The sequence below is a fragment of the Pezoporus wallicus genome, unplaced genomic scaffold (genome assembly GCF_028554395.1).
Source record: "Pezoporus wallicus isolate ANWC-B61680 ecotype Strahan unplaced genomic scaffold, APGP_CSIRO_Pwel_v1 scaffold_7392, whole genome shotgun sequence".
In the NCBI taxonomy this organism is placed as follows: domain Eukaryota; kingdom Metazoa; phylum Chordata; class Aves; order Psittaciformes; family Psittacidae; genus Pezoporus; species Pezoporus wallicus.
Window position 1 is genome coordinate 4,362,159 of NW_026639923.1, and position 25,468 is coordinate 4,387,626.

General features: G+C 38.4%; 2 protein-coding genes across 5 annotated transcripts in view; one reads left to right on the forward strand and one right to left on the reverse strand.

The window, feature by feature from the left end:
• Positions 1–14,459, forward strand: CCZ1 (CCZ1 homolog, vacuolar protein trafficking and biogenesis associated). Of its 3 annotated transcripts, none has more exons than XR_008973085.1 (15): positions 1–227; positions 1,989–2,086; positions 2,208–2,301; positions 2,399–2,473; positions 3,505–3,552; positions 4,126–4,209; positions 6,434–6,609; positions 7,211–7,292; positions 7,807–7,868; positions 8,768–8,879; positions 9,435–9,468; positions 9,822–9,939; positions 11,609–11,767; positions 12,872–13,116; positions 14,110–14,459. XR_008973085.1 is itself a non-coding variant. In XM_057416765.1 (15 exons), the coding sequence occupies exons 1-15, from the start codon at positions 123–125 to the stop codon at positions 14,163–14,165; spliced, it is 1,431 nt and encodes a 476-aa protein (XP_057272748.1). In that variant the 5' UTR covers positions 1–122; the 3' UTR covers positions 14,166–14,459. The 3 variants fall into 3 exon arrangements, 2 of the variants coding, with proteins under 2 accessions (XP_057272748.1, XP_057272749.1); XM_057416765.1 differs by having other exon boundaries at positions 12,872–12,999; XM_057416766.1 differs by lacking the exon at positions 12,872–13,116.
• The window catches only part of RSPH10B (radial spoke head 10 homolog B), a 22,572-nt gene continuing 4,827 nt past the window's right edge, over positions 7,724–25,468 (reverse strand). Inside the window, exons 7-20 of one of the 2 annotated variants that reach the window (XM_057416762.1) lie at positions 25,073–25,249; positions 24,412–24,553; positions 23,802–23,923; positions 23,166–23,355; positions 22,366–22,477; positions 22,199–22,278; positions 21,947–22,098; positions 20,630–20,737; positions 19,419–19,595; positions 17,475–17,520; positions 16,836–16,961; positions 15,607–15,799; positions 14,956–15,181; positions 7,724–7,995 (exon numbers count right to left, since the gene is read on the reverse strand). In XM_057416762.1, coding sequence (XP_057272745.1) covers positions 14,977–15,181; positions 15,607–15,799; positions 16,836–16,961; positions 17,475–17,520; positions 19,419–19,595; positions 20,630–20,737; positions 21,947–22,098; positions 22,199–22,278; positions 22,366–22,477; positions 23,166–23,355; positions 23,802–23,923; positions 24,412–24,553; positions 25,073–25,249 — 1,830 coding nt within the window. In that variant the 3' untranslated portion in view covers positions 7,724–7,995; positions 14,956–14,976. Of the gene's footprint in view, positions 7,996–14,955; positions 15,182–15,606; positions 15,800–16,835; positions 16,962–17,470; positions 17,521–19,418; positions 19,596–20,629; positions 20,738–21,946; positions 22,099–22,198; positions 22,279–22,365; positions 22,478–23,165; positions 23,356–23,801; positions 23,924–24,411; positions 24,554–25,072; positions 25,250–25,468 lie in introns of both variants that reach the window. The other variant, XM_057416763.1, reaches the window with a different exon arrangement.

Below are 25,468 nucleotides of genomic sequence, written 5' to 3' on the forward strand. Positions count from 1 at the left end.
TCTTCCGGGACGGGGGCAGAAGGCGGAAGTGTTGTGGGGACGGTGCTGGCGGAGGGCTCAGGGCTGCTCCCCGATGGTGTGTGGCGGCTGCTGGCCCCAGGCGCTTTCGCTTCAGGCTCAGTATGGCGACAGCGGCGGTGGGGGGAGCTGGACAGGAGAAACAGCTCGCTCCGACTCTGCTGAGTTTCTTCATCTACAACCCCAAACTGGGGCCCAAGGAGGGCGAGGTACTGGAGGCGGAGGTTGCGCACCGGGATTGTGTGGGAAGGAGGGTTCCCTCCGGCCCGGCTCTGTCCTGGCCTCGGTTGCCGCAGGGGCCACCGCGGCGGCTGTCTCGGCTATGCTGTCCCTCTCAGAGTCTTGGGCCGCAGCATGTACCCGCGATATTAACGCTTCCCCCCGCGGAACATCCCGGAACAAAGGCGGTCTCTGGGCGCGGAGCGGTGCTGGGGAGGAGGGAGCTGCGGCCTGCCATGCCTTACATTGCCCGCGGCCGCCTTACCGGTACCTGAGTCTCGGGATCGGCCGCCTTAAGTGGTGCCGGGGACTAGTGCCACATGTGTCTCTGCTTCACACTAAAGAGGAATAAAGACCGAGTGTACTTTCAACAGCACGCAAAATACTGCAGCTCTTAGTAGCTCCGTTTTACTGATGCAGTAACTTTTTCTGAGAATAATTTTCTCCAGTTCGATATAGCATGGTAGAAACGTTAGTGTTTAACTTGGTTAAATTCAAGTTATTGCTAGTATTTCTTGCCATTGTGATCTTTAATAAGTAAATCAAGCTATAGTCTGTAGATAACAGCATATTGTATGGTTCACGTGATAATCTTCCATTTTAACAGTTTTTTAACAGGGCAGTGCATTTATTAATGAGCAGGGTGATGAGACTGAGTGCCCCCTCTGTAAGCCCCCGGTGCACTCCAAGCCAGGGAGATACTCTGGGCTGCTCTTCAGAGGCACCCTCAGCAAGCTGAGAAAATGGGCTAGCAGAAACACTGTGGAGCACAATGAAGGCAAATGCAAAGTTCGGTGTTGGATGAAATAATCTTGTTCATCGTGAAAGGCCAGAGGCTGGCTGGTTAGAAAGCAGCTATGCAAAATAGGACCAGGGAGTCCTAATGACCAGGTTGTACGTGAATCAGCAGTGTGCCCCTGTGGCAGTGAAAACGGTATGGGGTGTGTGAGTGAGAGTGTGTTAGCAGGTCAAGTGAAGAGGTTGCTATCCCCCTGCTCAGCACTTGTGAGGCTGCTGGTGCACACTGTGTTTCTCTGGGGCTTCCTGGAGTAGGAAAAATACTGCCCAACTGGAGCAAGCCCAGTGGAGGGCCCCCGAGTCAGTCAAGCAGCTGCAGTCTGTGATGTACCAGCTAAGCCTTAGATAATTGGATCTGTGCAGCCTGGAGAAGAGATGATGTGGAAGGGTGTCTGATGGCTGTCTTCACCTGCCTAAAGGGTGGCTATAGATGATGGAGTCAGGTTCTTGAGGTAATGGTGATGAGACAGGATGAGAGGTAATGGAAGTCCAGCAAGCGAAATTGTAATGAGATAAAAGAGAAAATTCTTCATAATGAAATTGTCAAACAGCAGAGCAGGGCCTGGAAAAGTTGTGGAATCTTCATCTTTGGAGATATTTAAAACTTGACTGGACGTGGCCTTGAGCAATCTGAGCTAGCTTTGAAGCTAGCCATGGTTTGATGTGGCTTTGAAGCTAGCCTTGCTTTGAACTAGCTGTGAAGTGATTGGAGCCTATGATTTCAAGAGCCTTCAATTTATAAAGCATTTTGAGATCTCTCGGGATGACTGACTGCTTAAAAGTGCTTAAATATGCCTTTTATGTGTTATTACAGAAGCCTGTTTAGGTACAAGATAAAATTCTATCTAGGGATTTAAGGGATTAAAGTTAAACCCAAACAAACCATGGACCCAGTATTCTTTAGCTCCAATTCTGTTAAATTCATTTGCCTTGATTCTTTTCTCAAATTTTAGGAAGAAAAGAAGATTCTCTTCTATCACCCAAATGAAGTAGAAAAGAATGAAAAAATTAGAAATGTGGGACTCTGTGAAGCTATAGTACAATTCACAAGGTATGAAGTCTGATGGCATGGGTTGTTGTATTAGCACTAGTAGTTTAAATTTCCCAATCATACATTTTCTTTTTGTGAGTGTGCATTAATTTCTGTGTCTACATACATGTTTTCTTTCCAGGACCTTCAGTCCGACAAAACCTGCAAAATCCCTACATACACAGAAGAATAGACAATTTTTCCATGAACCTGAAGAAAATTTCTGGATGGTCATGGTACTTATACATGTGATATGCATGCTTCTAAAACACTGTATCGCAATGTTCTCAATGCATTCTGCATTGTCTAATACCAGCCTATTCCACTTTCTAGGTTGTACGGAATCCCATAATAGAAAAACACAAAGATGGAAAGCCAGTTTATGAATATCAGGAAGAAGAATTATTGGTAATACTAAACTCTTGAACTCTTCCTCTTTTTTTTGTTTTCTAATGGGATATATTGTATTTTAAGAGTAACTTCAGATGTATCTTAGTTTGAGTCTTCTTGAATCGCTGCCAAATTGATTATATATATATGTATCTATCCGTAAATGAAAAAAGGGCAATAGAGTTTAATGAAGAGAGTAAGGCAGAGAATTATCCATATGGCAGTCCCAACAAGCATCAGTGAAATATGCAGCTTTTAGCTTGGAATGGGCCCATAATTATTAGGATCTGTTTGTTTAATGAAGCTCTTCCAACAACCTAAAATCAGTGTATTTTTAGTAGGTTTAAGTATACATGTTACTTCTTAAGGCTGCTAGTAATCTTTGCTAATAATCTGGAAAAACAAACAGCTCAACTATCTTGGGAGTTCTTGTCCAAACTACAGTATCAGCTTAACTGTATACTTGTCAGCTTAACTGTATACTGGAAAAGCAGTTGGTCAGGTGGGATGATAGCTGAAGCCGATGTTTCTGCTGCCTCCATTCATTACAGTGTGCACTAGTTCTGTTCCTCGTTGTGTTCTAAAAGAAGATTGCTGTCATAGGCACGCTATTTTGCCAGACAAACAATAAAATAGTCCTTTTTTCATCTGGGTTAAGATCCTAGCGCAATAAAAACCTGCTGTGGTGTCCCACCAACTTTAGCCTTTGGCCTGGATGAAGAGAAAACCTGTCAGAAATAAGTCTGTTTTCACTGACCACTGGTGTTAGGGAAGGGCAGTATTTGTAACTGCTATCTTGTGCATGAGTTAACAAGGTGCTTTTGGTATTAAATCAAAGAGGGGGAAAGGGACTCCCTTTATTGAAATAGGATTTTATAAGTACAAAGAAATTTCTGGACACTGGCTGAAAATGCAGTTTAACATTTCGGAGACTGATTTCTCCAATTCATGTATTTGCTGGCCCTTTGAAAACAGATTATGTTCAGCTCAGCCAAAACACTTGAAATTCTGCCTCTGCTTATACTAATGTCCTGCTCTCTTTTCTGCAGGACAAGGTGTATAGTTCGGTCCTACAGCAGTGCTACAGCATGTACAAGGTAGAGTTAATTACTACAGCCTCCTCTTCTGGGCAGAGGAATTGGTCCTCGTGGTACCATTTGGATGTGCAAGCTCATCTCTTCCTGAGAACAACATCTGTAATGCTTGTGTTGTACTTTAATAATAAAGTTATTTGTGCTAGTTCATTAGCTTATTGTAAAAATAGAAGCCTTCTCATTTCTGCAAAGTCCAGACTTCTTCTTTATGGGCAGTTACACTACTAAGCATTTGATTTTGATGGTATTAGATATTATCTGTTGAAGAAACAATACTGGATAAAGGCCATGAATCTGAGCTTTTACAAAACAAGCACATAAGATACTTAAGCCACATAAGTAATTTCTCTACCATCAAAAAGTTTCTTTTCCTTCTCTCATGTTGCCTCTGCTACCATACATATTTGCAAATCTGAGAGATGTTTTTTTCAATAAAGAAGGGGTACATTTGAATCTATGTGGAGTTCAGATATTGAGAAATGGGAGCTGTATTGTAATCTAGCTATATTCATAGTCAAGTGCTAAATTACTGTAAATGATTCATCAACTGACTGATTTTTCTCTTTTAACAAATAGCTTTTCAATGGCACATTTCTGAAAGCCATGGAAGATGGAGGTGTGAAAGTTCTCAAGGAGAGACTAGAGAAATTCTTCCATCGGGTAAGACCTTATTTTTCAGGCACATACAGTCTATTTCTGCATTGGAAATAAAATGCAAACATCTTCTCTTAGGCAGCTGTAGTGTGAGTATAAAACATAGGCAGTGGAAAAAGTATAGTGTCAACACAACAAATCTGGTTACTCATTTTTTTTCAAAGACTTCTGATTCCTACTAATGTAGTAAGTTCTTTAAGTGGAGCTGAAACACAACTACAGGGTTATGGCTTGATGGAACAGGTTAGCTGTTGCATGTTTTTTCTGAAGAATGATGCTTGTTCTTTGAAAGTGCTGTTTTAACATTTGAACTGGTTATAAATGTGATGATAATCTGTGCAGACCTACTAGAGTAACTGCTGCAGAATCACTCGGGTTGGAAGGCATATGGAGAAGTTATCCAGTTCAGTCTTCTACACAAAGTTAGGGTAACACAGAATTCAAAGTAGACTGCGCAGGGATTTGGCTGGTTGAGTCGTGGAAATATGCAGGGATGGAGATCCCACAACCTGCACGCACAGACTGCACGCACAACCTGCATGCACAGTCCTGTAGAACTGTGAAGTGATGGATAACTGTAATTTTTAACTTCCCCCTTATTCTTTCCACCCCCCATGTGGAATTAGTAGTCATGGCTGATAAGCTTTTAGGAAATCCTGCCTTTGTTGTAACTAGTCTTCAGATTTTAATTTCAGTCTTCAAAAGCTAATGTGTTAGTGAAAGGATGGTTAACAAAACCTATTTCTGAGCAAGAAATCAATCAAATATTATTCAGGCATTTTTCACATAAAGTAACTGAATAGCCATGTCTGGCAGAATTTAGAGTTCCTATCTGAAGAGTTTCATCAAGCTGTACAGGATAGCATCCAATGTCTGCTTGCTTGCCCCCATTTTCCTTGTTTGTGTGGATGGAAACAGAGGACTGCTGTCAGCAGTTAATTCTCTTGTGGCAGAGATGTGAATATTGATATCTCTGATAATGATGGAGTATAGACACTATAATACTGGTGTTTAAAATCTTGTTCTTGTAAGAGGTTTTTAAAGTAACACAGTGTTGTAACAGTGTAAACAACAGCACAGGCTTTGCTTGTGGGGTTTTGCCTTTTTTTTGTAAGAGTGGTGTAGACTTTAGAATGAACATTTGGCACCAGGAGTACTTGATTAACTGGTGTACACTTCTGTCTACACTAAATTAAAAAGGATATGCAAAAACTTAATAGATTTTTATCTTTAAAACATTAAATTTCTTGTAAGTTCCTACTGAAGATTAAACAGTAATGGCTATAAATTTGTATAACGGAAAGAAGTCCAAGGAACAGTTGTTTCTTTTTTCACTGGGGAATTAGAAATGCTTTAAAAATTTGGTTGTGCAAGTTGTTCTGCTACAACCCTATGGAATGAATTAGCTGTGTGTTCCTGGCAGGCTTGAACTGCACTGAAACTGAAAAGAAATGAAACTTAGATTATAAACTGTGACAAAGATCTGTGATACTGTTTATAAGTAGTTTAGTACTTGGGTTTTTTGGTAATGTGAAATGACTGTAGAGGGAGCCATTGGATAACTCATCTTTTACAGAGCAATAGCACTTGAAAGTGCATTTGAAATCTCTTGGTAAAGGTTACAGTCTGTGAAGGAGAGTAATAGAAATTATCTTTTCCTTTGCACATGGAAAGCTAATGGACTTTTTATTTCTACAGAGTTACTTCTGAAATTGAATATTCATAAGATAAGCTGTGCTTTCTTATATTCTCAAAAGACCTTGAGGTAGATTTAAAAGCTGTCATCACTGTGACTAAACAATAGCAAGCTGACAGCTGGAATCATATTCACACACTCACACGTAGAATCCTAGAATGGTTTGCACATTGCCATGGGCAGGGGCATCCTCAACCAGGTCAGAGCCCTGTCCAACCTGGCTTAATGTTTCCAGGGATGGGGCATCTACCACCTCTCTGGGCAACCTGTGCCAGCGTTGCACCACCCTCATCATAAAACAGTTCTTCCTTGTATCTGTTCTGAATCTCTCCTCTTTTAGTTTAAAACCATTACCCCTTGTCCTATTGTCCTGTCACCACAGGCCCTACTAAGGTATGTCCCCACACAAAGGTTTTATGTCATACAAGCAGAACTGGAAAGGGTTTCTAGATTACTGGGGATTAGACTCAAATTTGTCATTTAAATCTACACATTGGAAATTTTCTGAAGTCTAAAAAACTCTCGTTATCTCAGTACTTGCAGACACTGCATTTACAGTCTTGCGATCTGCTGGATGTGTTTTGTGGAATCAGCTTCTTTCCACTGGATAAAATGACTTACTTGAAAATTCAGTCATTTATTAATAGGATGGAAGAAAGCCTGAGCATAGTCAAGTATACTGCATTTCTCTATAACGACCAGCTTATCTGGTAGGTACTTCAGTAATTTTTTTGTGTTTCTTTGATTTCTCATCCTACAAATAAGTGCCATAAAGCAAAGCTGATGAATCCTGAATGGTAGGATGAGTAAAAGAGTATGTGAGAAAGGCATTGGTCTCTAGCTTTAAATTCTCTGACCCGTACCAAATGATTACGTGCCAGTTGGCCTTGGGAGCAGGTAGAGAAGTGTCCTTGTCGACTTCATCGCAAGAGCCCCTGCACATACACGTAATTTCCTCTGTAGCACCTTTTAGTAGAGAAGGTTAATTAAGGGATTGTTCTTTAAATGGTTCTGAACCAGAAAGTTGCAGTGCTTGTGAAGAGTTCTACTTGAAGATGGACTTAAGATAGCAAATGTCATCTTTTGTTTATTTAAATATTGTTCCTATTTCTCTTCCGGTTTACAGTTATTTATATGTTTTGTATTTAGCAAGTAACATTTCATTAAAAATTGATGTTCTGGGATTTAATCTTCTGAGACACTGAAACATTGCTACCTTAGTTTGGTATTCTTTGTTTTGGTTAGAGGGAAATGTGTGATCTGAACTGCAGCACAAACATGACTTATTTCTTTCCCTCACTGATGGTCTAGGAGTGGATTGGAACAAGATGACATGAGAATTTTGTACAAGTATCTCACAACATCTCTGTTTCCAAGGCACATGGAGCCTGAGGTGTGGTAGTTGTTTCTTTTTTTGGGATGGGGTTAAGTTGGGGCAGAGTCATGGAGCTTATTGTTCATTTGGGTTTTGTTTCTTTTTTGTTCTTTTCTTTCTGTTCCTCTAGCACCACTAAAAGTACTACAGTTAAAGTAATAAAGAAAAGCATCTTCCCCACCCTTCCCTCTCCCCCACTTAAACTTTAGTTTAGGAATTCTGGGATGTATTGCTTTCAGGCCACTTTACCAAACTCAGTAGTATTTCCACTTTATCCCCACAATTCATGTTGTAAGCATTATTTGAATAAGAGATGGTGATGGGGAGTTTACTGATGACTGCTCAGGACTGCAAATGAGTCACTTTGGCTGAATGGCAAAGTGCAGAATGAAGTGCCATAAGGCCACTTGGAGTAATTATCCCTTCCCTCATCAAGAAGCACCATAAGCTAAGTTTTAAAATTTAATAAATGCAAAATATAACAGAAAATACCTCTAAACTGTTTTTCCTTCTGTGTTCTTTTTTGCTTCAGTTAGCAGGAAGAGATTCTCCAATACGTGCTGAAATGCCAGGAAATCTACAACACTATGGAAGGTAGCTCTTGTTTACTGTCACCATCTACTGCTGCTTCCCTCAAGGATGAGTACATGTGTTACGAGTACATATTCCACACAGGTCATTCCAGTGCGTCACATGGTAGTTGGTGCAATGTAAAACTGACCTCTGGAGGGGGAAAAGAGAGAAAAGCCATCATTAACATTACTGCACAGTTATTTTCTTCCCCATTGTTCTTGTACTTCATGTACAAAGTTTTGGAACCGTTCCAGTCATTTCTTTTCAGTCAGGCACTTCAGTCAAAGATGGAGATTTAATCTAGGGATTTATCTATTTACTTTTCCTCTGTACTCAGCTTGTCAGAGTGGGGGATCCTGTACTGAGCAGCTGTGCAACGTGATTTTGAGTAATTGTGGGTTTGGACATTTTTCTTTAATCAGGGTATTTCCTCTTGCCTGATTTATTGTATTCTTTTGGGATCAAGGTACTGGCACACACTCCTTGTTCCACCCTGTGTCCCCCAAGTTTAGGTGCTTCTAATACACTGCTGTTCTACATAAAACTGATGTGAATGTACTGTTGGATAGCAAAGGAAAAGTGCTTTCCCAGTAGCAACAGAAAAAGGTGTTTTAAAGATAGTCACAACTTGAATGTGTAACGAGTTTTGTTGTTATTTTGATGACCTGAGTGGTTTCTTTCCTTAGCATTATTCTGGTTTTCTGATCCTGTTTCTGTAACTCTTTAGAGCATATATGCAAATACTTCTGCAAAAATATGAATTAATATATTAAGTGTTCTATGCCTATCTGGGTAGCTGAAAACTCACTCTATTAAAATACAGTCATACATGTAAGTATTCCTAGTTTCGTTATATATGTTAAATAGGGAAAACTGCAATAAAAAATTGATCACATCTGACCTGTTGAATTATTTTCTAGGTTTCTTACTGGACCTTTAAATCTGAATGATCCAGAAGCAAAATGCCGTTTCCCCAAAATATTTGTTAACACTGATGACACTTATGAAGAGCTTCATTTAATTGTTTATAAGGTATTACCTCTTTCTCTACAGTTATTCCACATAACTAGGAATCTGTATACAATGATCTGAAGTACTTGTTAATTGTATAGAAAGATGCATTGATATGAGATTAAAGCAGAAAACCAGAAAAAGTCTCTGCTGTTTCTCAAGATTTAAAGCCTGAATCCTCTTTTCCCCTCTCCTGCACGCTCCCCAAAACAAACAGGTTTTTCATTAAAACAAAATACCAGCCTTCCGTTACTTAAAGTGGTTTTATACCTCACCTTATGTAGCATTAATCAATAAAAATTACGAATAATCATTAAAAAAAAGGCACTTCATTTTTTTAAATGAAATGCAAACTTCTTGCAGACAGTGCATTTCTAGCAACCTAAAAACTGTTAACTGAGCTGAATTTCAAAATCATAAGAGATTATCCTATTGAAGTGTTACCTTTAAAATAGGGTTGTTTTTTTTTTTAACTGGTTTACCATATGTGACCTCACTGAAGTGTTGTCATTTATTTGAGGTAGCTGAGGTAACCTGTTGTAAATGGCTTTTTTTGCTTTAACTTTTTTGTTCCAGGCCATGAGTGCAGCTGTCTGCTTTATGATTGATGGTAAGTACCTATTAGCATCACTTCTTTGGCAAAACGTAGTACAAAATGCTATTACATGCAACTTGGTTTACTCTTGAAAAACACTGGCAGTAATTTCTTATTTGAGTCTCTTTACTCAAGGGTTTTTATCAGTAATTTGATTTTTGTTCCAGTAGTATAACTTAATTTACACAATAAAATGACTGAATATTGCTTCAGTTAGCAGTACACTTCCAAAATCATCCATAAGGTTATAATTAAGATAGAAATTTGTCCCAGGACTCTCACTGATGTTTAAAGAAAACAGCTACAGAAACTGTACCTTCAGCTGTGAGAGAAGACTCACCTTTCCCTTTTCTTTACCCACCACCCAGCTTCGATTCCACCTACGCTGGAGTTCTGTCGTAAACTGGACAGCATTGTTGGGCCTCAACTCACCGTGCTAGCATCAGATATATGTGAACAATACAACATCAACAAGAGAATATCAGGGTTTGTGTGACACTTCTGTTCCTTTTGCAGTCCCTCAGGAGTTGGTTAAAAATTGGGTTTAATGAACTGCTTAAATAATGGCAACATGAGCTCAAATGTTGAAAGCATCGAGTTGACTGTGTTCTTTAAACAGTGTTTGTCTACCTTTCTGCATTTTAAGCATTTCTGAAGTGCCTAGTTTTGCATATTCAGGTCTCCCTGAAGTAGCAACATATACATTATTAGGAATGGATGTTTACTGCATGGCTGAAACCTTTTTCCTTGTTGCAGAAAAAATTGTAAGTATTAAGCTAAATCTCACTATTACCAATTGTGATTCTGCCTCATTCTGCTGTCAGCAAGTTATTCAGGTATAAGATGTGGAACTTCTGGGTTTTGCTTCTTTTATGTGTGAACCAAAACTAGCTGACCCATGGAGATGATGAGTTTTAGAGATTACTGTGCTTGCAGAAATCCACACAAAATGTCAAAAATGCCAATGGAAATGGTGTGATCATCTGTCGGCGTCCCCATGTTGAAGGAAAAAAGTAGCAGTTCCTGCAAAATCTTAACTTCAGTGTATACTTTCTAACTTTTCTTATGCTTCAGTTAAAACTATAGTTGACTTTCCATAAAATTTTACTTATTTTTAGATTGATTTGTTAGTTGGGGAAGCCAGAGCAGTACTGCATATGACAACACGAGAGGAACTGAAGCAAAGATAGGTGTGTGACTGAGCTCGGTGGTAGCATGCCAAATCAGCAAAATCGCAGGGTATAGAATAGGATGTGCCTGAAACTGTGCCAATCTACTAAATCATTAAAGTTGCGGTTTTTTTCATGTCACCTGGGACTGGCTTTGGCAGCTTTAACTCTTTTAAAGTTTAATGCCATGGTGTCCTGAAAACATGATACAGTTTCTTGACACTCATGCATCTGGGTGACAGGAAAGAGCAAGGGTATCTAGTTGTTTGCTAAGGTGAGTGGTGTCATCACAGTTATCTCCTTGATTCTGAATAATACATAGCCAGAAGTACCAACTGCTATAGCCAGTTTCTGCCAGTCTGAATTTGTTGTGACTTTTACCAAAACTACAGTTCCGAGCAGCAGATTTTATATTAACTTAATAGAAGAGGAAATGAAGGAGACTGCTGAGGCAGGAGTTTGAAAATAGTCTGTTGCTTAGCCCGCACGTATGATGGGGGGAAATCTAATAGCCTGGATCAAGGAGGAGTTCTTTCTTTTGATTGTAACAAATAACAGAGATGTGAGTGGATTACTTATTGATCAAATGGAAGACCCAGCATCCATTGAAACCACATTGGACTGGCACAGGATAGAGCAGCAAAGAAACAAAATGGGGACAGAGAAAAAACAGCTCATGAGAGAAATGCAAACTATTCTTGGGAAGTGGGACAAGGCCTTTAGACTCCCCCATGTCTATTTAGTAGTAGCCTAAGCAGCAGAAGGGGAAACTGGTTGGTTTTGCAGGCTTGCTTTTTAAAGTGTGTTAAAATAAAGTTTGATCATGCCACAAGTTTTAATGTTCTTGGGTCTCTTCAATGTGAAGATAACCTCAGGATGTCTGAGTAAGCTTTGCACTGGATTATTACCCATTCTCTGTGAAGCCTGTGCTTATAGAACATGTATTCACAAATCCAGTTTTGTTTGATTGTTTTTTATCTTCCTAGGGCTGAGAAGGAGCCTCAGTTTAAGTTTATCTATTTCAATCACATGAACCTGGCAGAGAAAAGTACCATTCACATGAGGAAAACACCCAGTGTATCACTTGCATCAGTTCACCCTGACCTCATGAAGATTCTCGGTGACATCAACAGTGACTTTTCCAGGTAATGCTTAACTATTTAATAGTCTGTAACTGCTTCTATCAAGTAGATTTTTATTTATTTATTTATTTCAAACGAGTAAACCTTTCCTATCTTTTTGCTCATGGATGGCTATTCAGAGCTCTGAGATAAATGGTGTAACATGGGTCATACTTGGATTTTTGTGTTGGGTTAGAAATAGTTTGTTTCAAACAAAACTTAGTGTCCTTTTAAAAAAAATAATTTAGGAAGGGCCTATCCAGGAAACTGTCTAATCTATTTGAAGCTTCAGAGAAGCCATAACAAACTCAAAAGGAATGTGAAGCCTAGCACTTTTGCACTCAAGCCTGGCTAATCTCAGGATAAGTAGTATGAAGGACAGGGAAACCCACTTCTGCCTAGATGATAAACCTTCTCTGAAACTGCTCCCTGATTCTAGGGATTAGACAATAGATGAAATGCAAACCCTGCAGTTGGTACAGTACTGCTGACAGGAGATAACTGGCTTCTTATCAATGGGCATTGTGCTTCATGGTGGGAGAGACCCTCTGTCACTATAAAAAATAACATGAAAATGCTGAATAATTGTGATGTCTCTCACTACTGGCAGTTCTCCCACTCTACTTAAGGACAAGGTTTTCATTTGTCTATAAAAGATAAAAGAATGTTCTGCCATACTGTGGAAGAACAGGGTTAGTGATGGCTTTATGTAGTTGTTGAGCATGGTTTAGTTCTAGGTTTAGCTGTTAGATATGTGAAAAATTAGTATTACCAAACCATCCACCAGCTCCAACTTTCATTATTTGGTCATTGTGTAGCAAATGATTATTCTATGAAGTGTGTCCTTATGATGGAGGGATAGGGGTTTTCTCCAGAGTGCCTGAGTGTCAGTGGACAGTGGCTGATGGACATACTAATGATTAATCTAGGGATGCATTTGTCCTAAGCAGCCATTTATGAAACCTTTATCCTGGATTGCTGAATTATGTCTAAGTCAGTAGTGGTAGTCCCTCTTTCATTCTGCACAACCACAAAAATTGATGCCATTAAGCCGTCTTAATGATTACAGACAAAGTTGTTGAAGATGAACTTGCTGCCACCTTCTTTACTTTGTAAAACTTCTTTCAGAGTTGATGAAGATGAGGAAATTATTGTGAAGGCAATGAGTGATTACTGGGTAGTTGGGAAAAAGTCTGACCAGCGAGAATTGTATGTTATTTTGAATCAAAAAAATGCAAATCTGATTGAAGTTAATGGTAAGGATTGTTTTTATTACCTTTAAACACAGTTAATACTAAAATGTATGTCCCTGGAGAAGTAATAAAATCCATCTCACAAGAAAGCTAGAGAGGGACTGATCTATGATAGACCAGGTAAGTTTGCATAATGGTTTCGTCTGCCTTCTACAGCTGTCAAAGAACAGCATAAATATTCAGCAGACATTCTTAATTATTAATTAGTCATTCTTCCTCCTTCAAATAATAGTGGACAGAGTGCTCTGTGAGCTTAGCTCAGGAGTAATTAATGAAGTGTATTATAGGTGAGAGATGAACATCTGAGTTAAGTTTTACTTGTCTATGACCCATGGGTAGTTTACTTATGCATAATGTCTCTCTTGTCAGTGATCCCCATTCCACTGTTGTCTTGTTTCTAGTACTGCTTTGAGAATTACTTACTATGACTAAGAGTACAAAATAACATTTAAGATGCAACAAGCTTTTAAATTGCCATTTCTCTTAAAGTCTGAGTCTTACTTGCAGCAGTTTCAGGGCTCTCTGTTTTAATAGGAAGAAAGAATTAAAGCTTTTACAAAACTAAAGCCTAGCAACCTCATTTTTCAAAAGAGGAACAAATTGGCATGACTTCACCATGATTTCTAATTGTCTTTCAGGATCAAACCTGACATACAGTAAATGAGTATTTCTGTGGCTGATAAACTTAGGAAGTGCTTTCTGCCAAACAGCACAAAGAAAAGTTTCACTGACTTATTTTAATGGGCTTCCCTAATCTTTCCTTCCCTGACAAGGGGTATAGTCTGCTGCTTTGTGTTGAAGCCAAGTCTTCTGCTGTTGCAGTGTAGAAATTTGACAAGACAAATGGGCCAACAGCAAACACAAATGATAATTAATTTACATTTTAGTCATTTAGAATACAACTCATCTTTCAGACAGTGTCAAATATCAGATTTGATTCATTTTCTCCTACTGAAGATAGAATAACATTAAGTGTATTTCTACACTGGAAACTCCTAGAGTTTCTTCTGTTTTAATTTAATTATTTTCTCTCCTTGATGATCCCCAGGGTTTAGCTTGCAGAGGCTCCTGTAACATATACTGAAACACCTTTTTTTATTTTCTTTTTTACAGAAGAAGTGAAGAAACTTTGTGCAACACAGTTTAATAATATTTTCTTTTTGGATTGATCTGCAAAGGGCTGATTTATTAGAAGATGTCAATGTCAGACACTTGTTCAACATGAGAAGTTATTAGTCATATTATTGACTGGAATAATGACAATAGTAAAGCAATACTTGCTTTGTAAGAATCAAAATTTCTACTAAAATCTGTAAACTCTGATCATAAAATTTTTAGATTTTAAAAATGTTTATGTGCAAACTAAACAAAACCTGGCCTGAATTCATCTGTACCATTCCATTCTGCTATTGTTATGTGAATATTTTACTGGAAAATAAAACTATTAATTGCTACACTTTTAAGGGCATCTTTTTGTTTTCCTGTGTTCATTTGCATCATCGTGCTAACTTTCTTCAACATGAAACTAGAGTGGTTACCGAAGACCCCTGCTCCAAAAGCTTTCTCGGTTGGCCTGTTGTTTGCAGCTCCTGCTTCAGCCTGATTTACATTCTTTGTTACCTTCTTACATCCTAGTTCATATGCAGTATTTCAGTCAAACCATATTTTAAGCAGAAACCATTTAATTGGGATGTAAGATCATTATAAGATACTTGCTGTCGTATCAACTTACTGGGACTTTTTAGGTGAGGTCAAATACTGACTTCTGAAATACTTTTTTCCAAAGGGTTACACTCATGCCTGTGACTATATTCCCCTTCCCAAGACCCTTGGTGTAGAAGTAGTTCCCCTCTGAAACCAGCAATAAACTTGTGCATACAGTTTCATCATGCTTGTATTTTATACCTTACTGCAAGTGTGATTATTTTGCTGTTGTTTTGGTTTTGAGTATTTACTTACTTCAAGCTTCAGTAGTTCTCATCAGATGATTTGTTTCTTCCTTCTCTTTTTGCCAGCAGGCACCCTGGTAACTGGGGGTACTGCTGTGGGTGCCTCTTCCTTCAAAGCAGATGCTAATGTTGTGCCAGGCTCCTCTGACTCCTTAGAATCTGCACTCTTGGGGTCAGATGTTTTTGCTGCTGCAGCTGCTTCTTGCTTTTTTGTCTCTTCTCTTCCAGCAATAACTCTGAGTGAACATAGTTTAAGTTTAATGTAGTGTAAGAGGGGGGAGACAGATTTATACCAGCTAAGCAACTACAGCTGTATTCATAGTATGACCAGTATAAACTGTCATATTGTAGAGAAGCAGAAAATCTATCCAGTTACCACTTTAAGTCTGCTTTACCAGTATGTAAAAAAACAGCCACTATGCAGAGCATGGCTGAAGTGCCAGGAATTACCAGAGAGCTAGTAGTTCTGTAACCTCAAAGCAGCTTCTGTTTGTTACTTCTGACAGCAAGAGAAGTTACAAGTTACATTCTGCATGTTGCTTATTACACCTGGCATTTGTTTTCCAGTTACACTATGCTATACTGTTTTATTAAAGCATGTTTCTCATTTTGAATAATTCAGTTAGTAGAAAACTACTTCAAGATAAGCCACACCACTCACTTTGCCAGCTCCTCATCCTTGATCTTTCTCAGCTGAGCTAATTCAGCATCTCGTATTCGATTTTCTCTTATTTTTTCCCACAGCACTTTCTCATGCTGGTAAGCGGGAAAGAACTTAGTTGTAAAGAAGATCTGCACCTGGCACAGCAACAAACTAAGCTCATCTTGTTTAGTTCTGTCTTCTTTCAATTCACCTGCAACATGTAAATCAAATATGTTTATTTAGCAGGACACTTCTGTTTCAAGTGTGGCTTGGACTACAGTACTTCAGCTCTGGTACTCTGCAATGGGAAAGTGTGGCTTCTGCATGGTACAGGAGATAACTGTGAGAAACTTTAAACTGATGCATGTGACAGGGGATGGCCCTTTTGCAGGTGTTCTGAGTGACCTGTCACTGGGATGGCATCAAAAGAATATCAACTTTCCCCTTTAATCCTATGATAACTGTCTTCCCCAGTAATCTGACAACAGTCCAGTATCTGTGACTCCTGTGCACAGGGGAATGGAGGAATGAACGCAACTACCTGAAAGAAAAGAATTGGATGCAAGCATCCAATTGTCACAAATTTTCAAGAAAAACAAGGATGGTTGTTGAAGAAACAATCTGATCTGTAACTTTTCAGTCACCAGATTTCAGTGAAAGAGATGATGACTACACAAAGATCCTTGTCTATCTATGTTCTTGGATTTAGGTTCTGTATCTGTAGAAAAACTTTAATAAGCACAAAAACCAAAAAATGAGATCTGATCAGCCAGATGATACTAAAAGGTTACTAGCTTCAACATACAAAAATGCTGATTTCTCTTCTGCATGAATGTTGGCCTCTCATTAACTTAATCCCAGCTAATGGTTTCACACCATTAATAGTAATTTTTCCATTAACTAAAACAAGCAGGATAGAGCAGTAATAGCTTTTATTTGTCTAAGACATTAAAAAAAAAAAAAAAAAAGGCTGGCTTGCAGATTGAGCTTCTCATAGAGTAAATACAAATTACAACATTAGATGCCCTACAAATAAAATGCAACATAAATCAGGGACACTATTTAAGTCAGTTCTTAAACATCTCAATTACTACATTTAATCTTCTTTAAACATTTTCCTTCAGAATTAATGTTCATTTACTGCCCTCTTGTGACAAGCTGCACTCTGCAGATACAATTAAAATTCCCCATTCAAAAGCTATGAGGGATTTTTTGTGTTAAGTCTTAAAACAGTAGGACTGCTTTACCTGTCAATTCCTTTCCTGGACAGGTATCTTGTTCTTTTTCTGCATCCCAGCTCAACGATGTTGGAACCACTGATGGAACAATGGTATCTCCATGAGTTGTGTGAAATGAGAGGCTAGTATCTAGTACTCCAAAGAAAAAAAATTAAAAGTACTCAGTCTGTAATTATGTATGTTAAAGATCAGGTTTGATCTTCAGCACAAACAGATGTAAACTGTTATCTGACCTTACAGCTACACCTGTGCTTGAAATACTTCTGTACTGAGGAAAAGTTTGTTTTGAATAAAGACACAGTGCAGACTGCAATCTCTGTTTCCATGCCCAAATGAGTGAGACAGAACAGGAAGAATTTAGTTTAAAAAAAGCCTTTACATTGTTTTTACGGAAAATGTGATAGCTTTTAATTGAAAAGCACAAGAGGTTCAGAGATTCAAACTTGCCAGATACCTGTGTATAGCAGATGTGGAAAGCTCAACATAAAACTTTTTGTAATTGCCAGACTGAATGCAGCTACCTTCTGTACTGCAATGTATCCAGCTGTTTCAACAATTAGCTGCTATTTTAATCATCTCTTAAATTGTAGAAAGAGTGAATCTCCTCTGTCACCACTGCTCAGAAATGCTTATAACTCCAGTACTCACCCAGCAGAAATTCCTGAAGAGGATGCTCTGTGTCTTCAGAAGGTCTCTGTGGTCAGCAAGAAGTTTAAAATTCAGTTACTAAATGCCTGGACTTGTGTCCAAATTAGAAAGTGAAATTACATGTCCATTTGAGTCATGGAAATTGCTATCTACAAAGCATTCTGCCAATCAAAGGCATTCTACAATTATACCTACTTCAAAACATTTCAATTGCAACCATGTTTCACACTTTCAAGTATTAGCAAATTGGTCATAACACTTCACCTTTGACACCAGACAGGGAAGTAGGATCATCCTATTTCAGAGCCAATGAAAGATACTACAAAGAATGAGAGCTCCTATTCTTAGACATGTCCCTCCGTTCTTGCATCTTGCTCTACATACATCTAGTCCTGAGGAAACAATAATTAATCTCTATTCCTGATTACAGGAATATACTCCAGGAAGAATACTAAGTGAAAAGAACAAGATTCGAGACTAATGAGACTGATGCTTTGCAATCTTTCTAACTGTCACCCCAAGTATCTTCTGCAGCCTGATTACGTCTCACCAAAACTCAGGTCAAACATAATTTTGTGTTGGTAGTATTTTCTAAAAGCCAGGAAGTTTCCAAATTCTCTGTCTGATTTCCATGATTCCAGTACAAAACAGTAATCCCTACTATCTTACTCTGAAATCACAGAGATCAAACAGAATGTATGTGTTCCTGGAATATCAAGAATCTCATTACAGGCATACACTGGGTACAAAATTATAAAGGCAGTGAAGGTGAGAAGTTTGCTGGAAAAAATCTGAAAACTATTTTAGGAATTATATTACCTTCCCCACTGCTTTTAGATCTCTGCCCACTTCCCAGCCTCTTACTCCCCCACCTTGCAAGACAAGATAAAACTCTAGCTTTGTTCACTCCTGTTTTAGTTAATGTAGAACTTACCACCCAGTATTCTAAACAAAAATATCTGAGTGCATGTGTGGGAGCAAACGCTTTTATTAGCAATGGCAGGCAATGCACCACTTTGAGGTGCATACATGCATCCAGGCATGGGAACATATTGTATTTAAAATACCTCATGTTTCTTTAATTCATCCTGTGTTATGAAACTTTTGTTTGAAGACAACAATGAGTAAAGCTCAGGTGCCTCAGACATGTCATCATTCATGTCTGTATCAAGTACAGTTCCACTGTACATGCATTAATAAAAAGGAAACAAGAAGAATTTTACCGTCAGTACATTTTAAATTAAGATTTTTTTTTTTGGTCTTGGAAATTTAACTGGACCATTTCACTGTGCAGCTGCGTTAATTCTTGCAGTGATGCACGGGAAGAGGTTCCACAGAACCAGTACAATTGACTAGGGAATGGGAGTGGTGGTGTTCAGTGACACTACTGGTTGACAGTGTGAAATGAGGTGTTTGTGAATGCTCTTTGAATTAATAAATGCATAATTCCAAATAATAACAATTCTAACTCATGCCTCCAACTCCCCTGTGCATCTAAATTGCTCCAGTGGCACAGGCAGCATCTTGTAACTGACAAAATCCTTATTCAAGTGTCCATCAAAAAGAAAAGAGCATAGCTTAACTGCTGGAAACGGTGAACCTTGATACATGGAACAACTGCAATGACATTTTTACAGTGCAATTTTAGACACTTGACTTAAAACAGAAGAGAGGCGTGTCTCTTCCACCAGTCAACCAATCTGTCAATTCCCCTTCAAACACCAAAAACTTGCAGGCACCTTATGTGTATTTACAGTTAACTAGGAAAATGTGCAAATGTGTTAAAGCTGACTATGCTGATGTTATAGGCATCAGCAAGCAGGAAAGGCAGTAGGACCCAATCAAAAAGGAAAGTGGTTTCTATGTTCAGGAAACACAGAATATTTGCAGGGCTGGACTTCACCCTCCCAGTGGACATATTCGACAGGTCTCTATCAACTTTACCTGGGACAGAGAATAGTCTGGGAACAGAGATACATGTGTGGTTTTCTTGGAGTGAACCTCCATTCTAAAGCTACTTCTGCTCTCATTCTCACAAGCTTCTTGCTCCTTTATCATATCACTGGTAACATACACCAACGCACAGGCAAGAAGAGCTTCAACAAATTCCAGAAAAACTAACTAGAGTGGAACAAACACAGTGATTAATTCACTCATTTTTGCAAAATCCTTTTGTTAACTGACAATTAATATATACCTGAGCAAGCAAAGAACTCAAGTGATTGTTTGCAAAGCCTCACTGGCCTCATTTATTCAGTCAAACATCCCTCCTTCTGAAGAAAAACTGAAAACAGCCCAAGCTCAAAAAATTCAGAAGTGATATCCTGTGTCATGCCTTATACAAGTCATGTTGAAATAAAATATTGCATAGATTTTTGCTGTGTCTGGAGCTATGAGAAATTTCTCTAACAAATTATTAACTATTACCTAAAATTTTAATTGCATACAATGCTTCCAGGAGCCCCTGGAATGGGTGTATAATGAATCCCTCAGTAAGACTGACATTTGTGTGTTCAGTTTATCAGACATTGTTTAAAACAATAAATTCAATATAGTCATTTACAACAGACCATCACCAAGCCAGAGCCAATTCTTTAAGGGCAAAGGCCTTCAGTAGCAGGCCAGCTGTTAGGCAGCATAAGTCTTCTACTTCACTGAGGTGGCAGCACTTTACACATCAGGTTTCTTGGATCTCCAGATTTTCAGGATCAGTGTGTTTACATCTTAATTATTAACACATCTTAGTATTTCCTGTGCACACCTTGGCAGCTGAAAGTGCTGACATTCATCCCTATGTAATCACTGTATACACATATTGTAAAGCAACTGCTTCACAGACTGATCTATTACTAGCACCAGTCTCCTAGGAATGGAGAATGCCCTCTGGGTTACAGCAGCCTTAAGAATTATTTGTATGGTCAGGTATGCTGAGACTATACTAAGAAGAGTAATAAGAAAAACATAGAAGTACATGAGCTAAATTAGAAGGTATAGGCAAAACAAAGACAGAAATAGAGGCTGAAGTTTGTACTCTTATTTTTTTACTAAATTAATTTCATCCTGCCCTAGCAGACAGAACAGTAATTGCAAGTTTTTAAAAGTAATTTTAACTGTTCCTGTAGCAATGAAGTATGATACTTTTTTCCCATACACACCTCCAGCTCCAGGTTGGTGTTACTGCTACCAGGTTGAGAGGGACCATCTTTGACAAGTATTTCCACAAGTCTTGAAGGAGTTAACTGTTTGCTGAGAAGTTTAAAATCCTGGGTAAGAGTAAGCATTACATGTTAGCAGCACCCAAGGCATTCCCACATGGATTTAATCTAACTCCCTTTAAAGCCTGTGTCAAAGTTTCTAATTGTTTCACATGATCAGAGGGCTGGAGCACCTCTCCTAGGAGGAAAGGCTTGACAGAGTTGGGATTGTCCAGCCTGGAGAAGGCCCCAGGGAGACCTTACTGCGGCCTTTCAGTTCTGAAAAGGGGCCTATATGAAGATGAGGAGAGACTTTTTATCAGGGCCTGTTGTGACAGGAAGAGAGGAGATGGTTTTAAACGAAAAGGGAGACTCAGGCTGGACTGGAGGAAAAAATTTTTACAATGAGGGTGGTAAAACACTGGCACAGGTTGACAGAGAGGTGCTGGAAGCACCATCCCTGAAGACATTCAAGGTCAGGCTGAATGTGGCTCCGAGCAACCTGACCTAGTTGAAGATGTCCCTGCTCATTGCAGGGAGGTTCAACTAGATGGCCTTTGAAGGCCCCTTACAACCCAAATTATTCTATGATTCTGTGATTCTATTCTATAATTCCACACAGGTAATCAATGACAGAGTAAAATTCTGGCCTTACTGGGAATTCCTGCTACACTGCAAAAAAAGTGTTAAGAAATAACTGTAATTTTCAAAAATTTATTTATGAGCTTTCACAATCTTGCCATCTGCTAATTATTTCTTTTTCCCATGAAAAAAGGCTTGAATTTAACCAGTGACAGTCACCAAACCCAAGCCTATCAATGGGAATTGTTCCCTAGCTTCAGTGTAATCTTTATGTGTCTCTGAATTACTGGATATTCGTAAGGAATCTCATCTTCATCTTGAACTATGTTAATACATTACTGTGTTATTTCAAAAGGTTTCCAGTCTGAGCTCTACCAGGAAGACATTTCCACATATTCACTCTACAGGGTGGGGAGGAAGGAAGCAAAAATATTTTTATTTCCTTAGACAAATGTGTTTTAAGATTTGGTTATTTGAAATTGTCAGTACAAAGTCAGAATTCAGTCCTGCACAAGTACATAAATAATTTCTGTAGAGTAACTGTCCCTTTAATGTTTGGTGGACAGTTTCTACAAATAACACCACTCCTATCTTTTCAACTGGGCAGAAGTCACAGGGAGTATTTTAAAACACTCATATAAACTGAATAAATAAAGCTCTTGTAACCATACAAAATAAAGAAATAGAGGTTATTACATTCAACATCCAAAGGAAGTGCCTCATTTTCATCGTGAGCTCAAATGGAGGTCTGGTACTTGGTCTACAAAAGGCTCTGTATATTTCCCAGCATTTGTCAATGTAGCTGTTCATGACCAAAACTGTACATCTTTCTTCAGAAAATAAGGTACCTTTAAAAATTAATTGGGAAAAAATAAATGGTTACAGTAAAACTATGATGTATGTGGTACAAATTGATGAATTCTGCACAGGAGAAATACCATTACTTACCTTGGACATAACAGGCAGTGGGAATAACGTTCCTGGACATCATTTCTAAGAAACACTTACTCAGATAAGGACTGTTCTCTCTACAGCTGAAATAAAAATACTCTTGTCTGGGAAAGACTCAAACTGATTACACTGAAATAAATGTCATTATAAGATTAAAAACTTACTTGTGTTCTTCATGATAGATATGAAATGCTAGGCGAATAAGGTAAGATAAAAACGTTCTGAACAGTAAAGTCTCATGTGGACAATGTATCTCCTCAACTGGTGTTTTATCTCCTAAAAAATTTGAATAAATAAATCTCTATTGCTATACTGTACATTAAAATGCCTCTCCATCTCTACATATCACACAGTAACAACACTGCTGGAAGAATCAGACCAGACACAGCATCACTTCCAAACAATAAGCTCAAGGGAGAATCATCTACCTACAGCTGAATTCTGTCAAATTCTCTCTTTCTAGAAACACATCTACTCAGCATACAGGAATGAAAGGGGAAGCAAAGTTGGAGTTAAACCCTTTACATATTAGGGACACCACAGCGCTTCTGGTGCAGGTCTAAAATAGAACTGGATGTTTAACTGGCTCTACAGAAATAAAAAACCCCATACTACATGCAAACCAAAATTAAAAGCACTGGAAGATTTGTTTCTTCTCTTTCTCAGACCTCTTTAAACTACATGCAACAGTAAAGACAAGACCGGGATGAATACAAGTTTTGAATAGATGGCTCTTGAGAACAAATTTTTAATGGCTATTTTAATTTTACATTTTCCCACCTAAGGACCTGAAGTGCCTGGAGAAGTGTTAATGCATCCACTGAGAAGTCACAAGCACAGAAGTACTCACTCAGGGACACCTCACTACCAGTGTTGAGGTATCAGCAGAACTTGCCACTCCACCTCTCCACAGCTTACTATTACAGTTCCTAGATTCTAGACCCCAAACAACAGAAATACAAACCCCTCAATATCCGATCCATTTCGGCAAGACTTATGTTGGAGTGATGAAACTGGCAGTCCTTCAGAAATCTCCAAAATTGGAGCTTAGTCATGAGGAAGGTGTTGTCAAAAGAATAATCACAGCCTAAGCTACTGTAGAAGGTGTAAATTCTTCTCAGTTCTGTAATATGCCTCAATACAGCAAATTCTACCTAAATAAAGCAGGATATGTTTTCAGCATCATCTCACAGAAAGTAGGGATCAGCTCATATTGATCCTATAACTGGGCATATAGTGCTTTCCATCTTGTAACTTCAAAGAGGATATCCCTGGTTAAGCATTCATGATGGCATTACTCAAATGCAGCTATATATTTTTTATGATCAATAAAAATAGTCTGTCAGCAGACAAACCTTACAGTAGCTAAAGGTAGCTGCTGAATGCCCTTCCAGATAGAACATATTTAATTGTATTCCAAAAAAGGCTCAGGAAGAAGCAATACTGTCTATTAATTCTTTTTGATTTTCTGCTTTCATGGCCTTCAGATTTTCAAAAATTCTTTAATGAAATGAGTTATTTTAATAAAATAAACCAGAAATAAAATAACATGAAATACACTACGGGGGAAAACTGAAGATATCAAACAGTAAACTCTTACTTGCTTCAGTTCTTCCCATCTCTCTTCCTCTGGCAACAAGTCAAGCAGTAAAGATATACCCAACTCAGTACTGAATTCCAGAATAGAAGTATCTTCTGAGCCACTGATGACTGTGGTATTTTCTATCATGCAAATAAAATAAATTAGAATAAACTAAAATGAAGTTAAATATATATATACGGGGGGGGGGGGGGAATGAAACATATATTATTCTTTCTTATCTTAATGACTTCAAACTGAGAATAATAAACTCATTTACAGTGAGGTGTAGCAATGTCATAATCAACAGCATAACAACTGAAGGATAATTTAGTCAAATCCAACCCCTAGCCAAAAGGAAATGCAGATATTACATAAGTTATGAAACCTTCAGACAAGAGTAGCCAAAAAGCATTACAAGATGTAGTGTGGATGTGTCAATCAACTCAAAGTGTCATGTGCAGGAAACAGGAAGTATAGGAGCAAAAGTCATTAATAATTAAGATAACTCCCATGTTTATCAAAGTTCTTTGAAGAAATATGGCTGGCTCTTGAGTAAGTACAAACAGCTTCACATTATAGTAAAAACAAAATGTCAACTGAGTAGAATTTGTTTTCTTAAGCTGCTTACCAGTGCCAAAATGATTTTCTGTGCAAATGGAATTCAGCCCTTTCATATTCATTGCATTCGCTAGAAAAGCAGGACATTCCACCATGTTATCATCTATGAACTCTCCTTCATAAACATGACCATTCTTGAAGACAAACTTGCCCTACAGATAGATTATGATCTTTGATTTATATTGAAATTAACAAAATTAAAAATATGACTTATGCTCTCAATCAAATTTCTTTTTAAGAATCTTGACTACAATGCAATACATGAAATAAAATAAAGCAAAATAATTTTCCTTCCCCATTTTTTAAAAAGTACTTAGTCATCTATTAATTGAAGTACCCTGCTGGGATGAAGTATTGCCTATTTATCTGTTCAGTTTTGAAAAGCCAACCACTGCAAAAATCCAGACATACCTATTACATTCAAAATCTTCACAGTAAAATTTATTTCTTTATACACACAACATGCACCTAACCATGGAGTCAAATCTGTGGCCCAGCAAGGTCCTTGGAAGGATTCCTGCTGCTTTCAGTGGGATGTTATGTTGGGATTCCATCCACAATGCAAATTGAATGTAATTTTCTGTACAGAGATCTGGAGGTCTGCCATACAGAGCAGAACTGACTCATTTGGTGCTGTCTGTAGTTTCGTCTTGCTACTTGTCAATACTCACCTTGCCACGCTTCTTATTACAAACCCATTCACCATCATATACTGCTCCACTGGCATATATGAACTTCCCATGTCCATGTCGTTTCCCATTTACAAAATCACCTATGTATTCATTCCTTAAAGGATACTGAGATGCAGGCATTCTCTTCAAAAACCAGATGTGGATCCCATACCCGTGCTGAAAAACAGTTTGTGTGTCTAAGAAAAACCAAACATCCACAGACAAGCTACTACTGCTACAGGTCCAGACTTTGAAAAAGGAGAATCACCTTTAAGTCACAGTTGGCAAAGCTCTCAAATAAAAGCACCCAGCTGATAGCTGCAGTACTTCAAACCATACTCAGAGCCATATTCTCCAAAGGTGTGTGGGAGAAGCGCTCAGAGGATACACTGAATC

What these genes read in the sequence shown, in the direction of transcription:
- CCZ1 (XM_057416765.1), top strand. Translation starts at nt 123, where the DNA reads ATGGCGACAGCGGCGGTGGGGGGAGCTGGACAGGAGAAACAGCTCGCT. An exon ending in TATAACGACCAGCTTATCTG is followed by an intron (nt 6,610 to 7,210) that starts GTAGGTACTTCA and finishes CTGATGGTCTAG; the next exon opens with GAGTGGATTGGAACAAGATG. An exon ending in AATCTACAACACTATGGAAG is followed by an intron (nt 7,869 to 8,767) that starts GTAGCTCTTGTT and finishes ATTATTTTCTAG; the next exon opens with GTTTCTTACTGGACCTTTAA.